At 36.8% G+C, this 5,570-nt stretch overlaps 2 protein-coding genes across 2 annotated transcripts; one reads left to right on the top strand and one right to left on the bottom strand.

The window, feature by feature from the left end:
• Window positions 1–291: 291 nt before the first annotated feature.
• On the bottom strand, window positions 292–776 carry EPUS_09495 (uncharacterized protein; the record flags this gene model as incomplete). Its single annotated transcript, XM_007789581.1, has 2 exons — window positions 292–319; window positions 376–776. The coding sequence occupies 2 exons, from the start codon at window positions 774–776 to the stop codon at window positions 292–294; spliced, it is 429 nt and encodes a 142-aa protein (XP_007787771.1).
• Window positions 777–1,746: 970 nt separating this feature from the next.
• On the top strand, window positions 1,747–2,733 carry EPUS_09494 (uncharacterized protein; the record flags this gene model as incomplete). Its single annotated transcript, XM_007789580.1, has 1 exon — window positions 1,747–2,733. The coding sequence occupies one exon, from the start codon at window positions 1,747–1,749 to the stop codon at window positions 2,731–2,733; it is 987 nt and encodes a 328-aa protein (XP_007787770.1).
• Window positions 2,734–5,570: the final 2,837 nt, after the last annotated feature.

Here is a 5,570-nt window from a genome sequence, read left to right as displayed (position 1 = left end):
TTAAATAATACTATTTATAGATTTCTAGCCCTATTAATTAGCCTAATGCAGCTAATTAAAGAATTCCTTTTATAATTTACTTTTAGTGTTCTTAACGCCAAGGCTGTAGCCAGGTCTTAACGAATTTTGATGTTCCTAATGCCAAGGCTGCAGAAATAACCTCACTGCTAAACGCGGGTATCTCTTAATGCCAAGCTCTACAAGGAAGGATACTTACGACAGGGGTTAATCGGGGTCACAAGAGATAAAGATTAAAAAAGAGCTTTAGTCTAAAATAAAGAGGAATTACTATTAAGCTTTAGCATTATCCCTTATAAGCCTAAATAGACCCTTATATAAGTATTCTTTCTTATAAAGTTTAGTGTTAAGAGGTACCCGCGTTTAGCAGTAAGATTACTAAGGTACACCCCAGTAACACACCACACGCCATACCTAGCCTCCGGGTCGATCTGCTGCACTGCCGCCTCGAATCCCTTGGGCATCTGCTTCTTCGGCAGCGCCTCCTCTACCTCCTTGGCGTGCAAGACGTAGTTCCACTCGTAGCCGATGATGAGATAATCGGCCGCGTCGATCGATCGTTCCAAAGAGCAGTTGGGGAACATAGCACAGACGCGGGCGCTGGGGTCGAGGCCGAGGGCGTGGAAGAGGAGGCTAACCTGCGCGTTTTCGTGTCGGTCAACGTGGGAGCCTAAGAGCCAGGGAATATGGTGGGATTTGAGCTGGCTGTTGAGGAGGTCGCGATTGATGCGGGCGCCGCGGACTAGGCTGGCGGTCATGACTTTGTTTCTTTTCTTTTGCTTTATCCGTCGAGCTGGAAAGACAGGATGAAATGGGTGAAGTGGGATTGAATTTGAAAGGCTCAAGGGTAAAAGGGAAAGAGAGGGCAAAAGAATGCCAGAGAGCTGCTGATGACTTACGTAAAGATGTGAGTGTATTGGAAGGATTACGGGCATGATAGTCATGTAGCGCTTGCTACACAGGCGAGTCACGTGACAGAGTTTACTGGCTTATCCTTGCGCCTTGACACCCAGTTGGATTGGCCGTTTTGGCTGCCTGACTGAGGAATTAGTCACACGGCTCATCTCTACATAGCAGGGTACAGAGCGTAGAGTTATATACAAATTAGTTGTACGCGTCGCAGCGAAATTAGCTCCGAAATTGCGCTAGAATTAACCCAATAACGCACGGACAAATTACAAGGATAAACGCAACAAATTTGATCAACAGGTATTCGTCAATGCTTTAAAACCTGGTGCAACAGCCGGCAATACATCAATTATTGATTACTTAAGCTTCACCCGCTTCAGAAGCGTATCAAATCCCCTGGTATTCCTATTTAAATATAACATAGTAAGTCAGGGATTCCTGCGGGCTGGTGGTCATGACACTGTCATCCAAACGTCAGGGTTACACCTCAAGTACTACTTAGTCTATGTTTCAGCCCTATTCTTCGAATCTGGCTTTCTGATTGGACCTTAGGATAGCTGCTGTGTGACTGTTCGTGAAGTGTCTCATGAATACTCATTGGGAATAGGGTGTTGGCTTGTACTACGTGTTGTTGCAACAGAGTCGGAGACTACTCTCGTCGGTATTTTTGGTTTTGAACATAAGAAAGACATCTTTTCTCATGTATGTTGGTCTGGAGACTGGAGACTAATGAGAATTTCATTGATCGAATCGAACTTGATTAAAGTAAAGAAGAAGCCAAGTTGAGTGATCAAAGGATTCTTGGTAGAGAGTACCGCTATGGGGCCTTCTGCATCAAAAGACAGACCTCTCCGAGGACCAGCTGCCCTTGAGTTGCCAATGGGTGGACGTAGAGCTCAATCCGCTCCCCAACCAGGTGCTGATAGGCCCGATCAAAGGGGTCACTCTCTTTTTCTCCTCAATCTACCTGATGAGTTGCAAGAGCAGATCATTTTCCACTCGCTTGAACCTTGCCTGGCCAGAGCTCTCGCCAACTCTTCGATCTCAAGAGCAAGACAAATATCCGACGTACAGTTATACAAGGTGTTCATTCTTCACGCATTTTTTGATAACGAGCCACCGCTTCCCGTCAGACAGTCGCATTTTGCACCAGCCACCTACCGTTTCCTGGCCCGGGACCAGCGGCGGAGGCTTCAGAGAGATATCGTAGAATGCAAATGGTTTACCTGGGATCTCTTCCAGAAACACATACCTACCCTGGCGCATCTTGCTCTCGAAAGGCAATGCCGATTGCACCATCAAGCGGAACAGAGACGGGGCAACGACATATCTTCCCTGCCGGATATCGATAATTTGGCGGATCTGATAGAACTCTATATTGATCATCCTCAGCCAAAACAAAGACGTGAGACCGGGCTCACCGACGAACGCGGATCATATCATCCATATTTAAACATCATCCGACGTGACCTGGAGCCCGAGATGCATATTTTAAGGCCTGTGATATTTCTTGCAATTCCAAGTCGGGCTCTGAATCCGATATCGTGGACCGAGGAGGCACGCCACTACCTCTGGGTTGTCGCGGCTCGTGTGGAACTAGGATCAGAGTATGATGCCGCTGCGTTTAAGCGGGGTCTAAAGAAAGCTACCAGTGAGCAGAAGAGCCACATAGTTGCGACATTACTTAACATCCAAGCTATCGCAAGTGGCCAGGAACAGGATCAGCAGGTCGTACAAGGCAGAACTCTGTGGCAAAGGTTCCTCTACAGGCAGGTAGCAGGCCTTGGTGGGGCGCCATGGGGCTGAATTCGTTCACTAGATGGCTTTGTCTTCTTCGGGGATTAGAAGGGCGTGTCTTTCATCTCTACCATGCAGTGAAAAAGAGGCTCCTACAGGCAAACACAACTCAGTGCTGGCCAAGAAACGAGTCTCAGGTAAAGTTGTACTGCAGCCTTAGCGTTAAGAACACCAAAAGTGTAGTGCACCTGTGTGCCAGATGCGTGTGGGGGTAACAATCCGACTGGAATTAGTGCATGAGTGGAGTGTGTCTATTCTCTCTTAGCCTCTGAGGCGACTAACTAGCTACTACTAACATATATCTCGGCAGGCGCCTTTGAGGCGCCTTAGCAGATGCGCCTCAGTCAAAGCATGTCATGACTCTTAGTGTATAACAATCTCCCCCCTCTCGAAAAGTCGGCATCCTTGTTATAGAACAAAGTAAGGAAAGTCTGAACGCAATCTCTTAAGATATATAAACCTATTTATAAACTTAATATATTATGTTACTAGTAAGATATATTAATATTAATAAAGCTAGTATTCGCACACGTTGCGACTGAGCACCATACTAAATCAGAGGATATTAGGTTTTGAAAACTATCCGACTCTTGTTTATCTGACTCGTACTCAGACCCGAAACTAGTCCTGCAACCAGTAGATGTGATATCGTTCTAAACAAGAGATAGGACACCTCTATGCTTGTCCCCTTTTGAGATCACGCGTCACGCGTAAGTAGGCAGCGACTCGCAGGTAAAGAAAGGAAATCCTTTGACATAGACGAGTTACTAATATTTGGCAGAACCTTGTTAAGACTCAGAGTCTTATGTACAAAGAACCTTGTTAAGACTGAAGGGCTATTAAATAACAAAACTTCTCTAAGATGTCATAGGTAATCTAGTACACACAGGTTCTGCAAAAACACAAACAGTCTATAAATAAAAGAATACTCAAAACAAATTTAAGGACTTATTAAAGTAAAGCTATAGACGTAACTATATAATACTTATTAAAGTGTAGCTATAAATGTAGCTATATAGTACTTATTAAAGCAAAGTTATAAAGATAATATAAAAGCATTTATTAAAATATTAGTAATATAAGCTTAATTAATAAGCAAGAAACTAATATATAACTAATATATATATACTTTATAAGTTGCTTACAAGACATAATTAATCTGTATAAAGAAGGCATTTATAAATAATACAAAGAAAAGAACCTTATAAATCTTATATAAAATATAATATATAATAATAATTACTAAGACTATCTATATAACCTATATTAGTATATAAAAAGTCTAGAACAGTTAATTTATTTATATTAAAAGCTTATAAAAAGCATATATTCTATATAAGAATTAAAGTAATATTATTCTAGCTAATACTAGTACTATATACTTATAAAGTAAATTATAATTAAAGTATAAAGAAGGATATAGCTTAGGCCTAAATCCTAAGTATATTTTAATAAAAGATAAGCCTAAGAGCAATAGTCTAAAGCATATATAAAAAAATATAATAAAGACTTTATAAGAGAATACAAGCTTTATATTATATAATTAGCTAGTTCATAAAATAATATAATTATAGTCTTTAATATAAATAAGTTACTAATATTTCACAGAATCTTATTAAGACTAAAAAGCTATTAAATAATAAAATCTCTTTAAGGTATTATAAATAGTTTAATATATATAGATTTTACAGAAATATAAGTAGTCTATAAATAAGAGAATACTTAGAATAAATTTAGAGCACTTATTAAAGCAAAGCTATAGACATAACTATATAATATTTATTAAAGTATAGCTATAAGCGTAATTATATAGTACTTATTAAAGCAAAGCTATAAAGGTAATATAAAAGTATTTATTAAGATATTAGTAATATAAGCTTAGTTAGTAAGCAAGGAGCTAGTATATAGCTAGTATATATATACTTTATAAGTTGCCTATAAGACATAATTAGTCTATAAAAGAAGACTTTCATAAATAATATAAAGAAAAGAATCTTATAGATCTAATATAAGGCGTAATATATAATAGTAATTACTAAGAAGACTATTTATATAGTTTAAGAGGATAACAGTATATATTAATATATAAAAAGTCTAGAATAATTATCTTACTTATACTAGGAACTTATAAAAAGCATATATTTTATATAAAAATTAAAGTAATAATATTCTAACTAATACTAGTACTATATGCTTATAAAGTAAACTATAATTAGAGCGTAAAGAAAGATTTAATTTAGGCCTAAATTTTAAGTATATTTTAGTAAAAGATAAGCTAAAAAATAATAGTCTAAAACATATATAAGAAAATATAATAAAGACTTTATAAAGGAATACAAACTTTATATTATATAATTAGCTAGCTAGATAAGCTATTTAAAGTTTTATATTTTATTTTTTTAAGATTAAGATTTCTATCTTTTTTATATTAATCCTTTTTTTTATTATCTTTTTACTTTTACTTATAATTAGTTATATCTTATTAATAATAGTTAAAAGTAGATTCTTTAATATTAGGGGTTCTTATTAGTTAGAGAAGCAAAGCTTGTATTCCTTAGTCTTATTAAAGTTTATATCTTTGTTTTTACTTATACTAATGTGGTTTATAAGTGACCTATATATATAAGTAACCCGCGCACTTTTCTTTTATATTATAACCTTCTAATTATTATATATAGTTATAACATAAGAAAATTAATTATTCTCTATATCATTATCTTCTCTAGATGTCTCTTTAATCTCCTAACAAGTTTATATATTATAATTAGGCTTGCTATATCTTTTGTAACACTATAAGCCTGATAACCTAGTCTGCGTAATACCCTTTTTTACTGACCTTTTACTTA

Source organism: Endocarpon pusillum (assembly GCF_000464535.1).
Source record: "Endocarpon pusillum Z07020 unplaced genomic scaffold scaffold1159, whole genome shotgun sequence".
Taxonomy (NCBI): domain Eukaryota; kingdom Fungi; phylum Ascomycota; class Eurotiomycetes; order Verrucariales; family Verrucariaceae; genus Endocarpon; species Endocarpon pusillum.
This window is presented reverse-complemented; position numbering and strand designations above follow the sequence as displayed.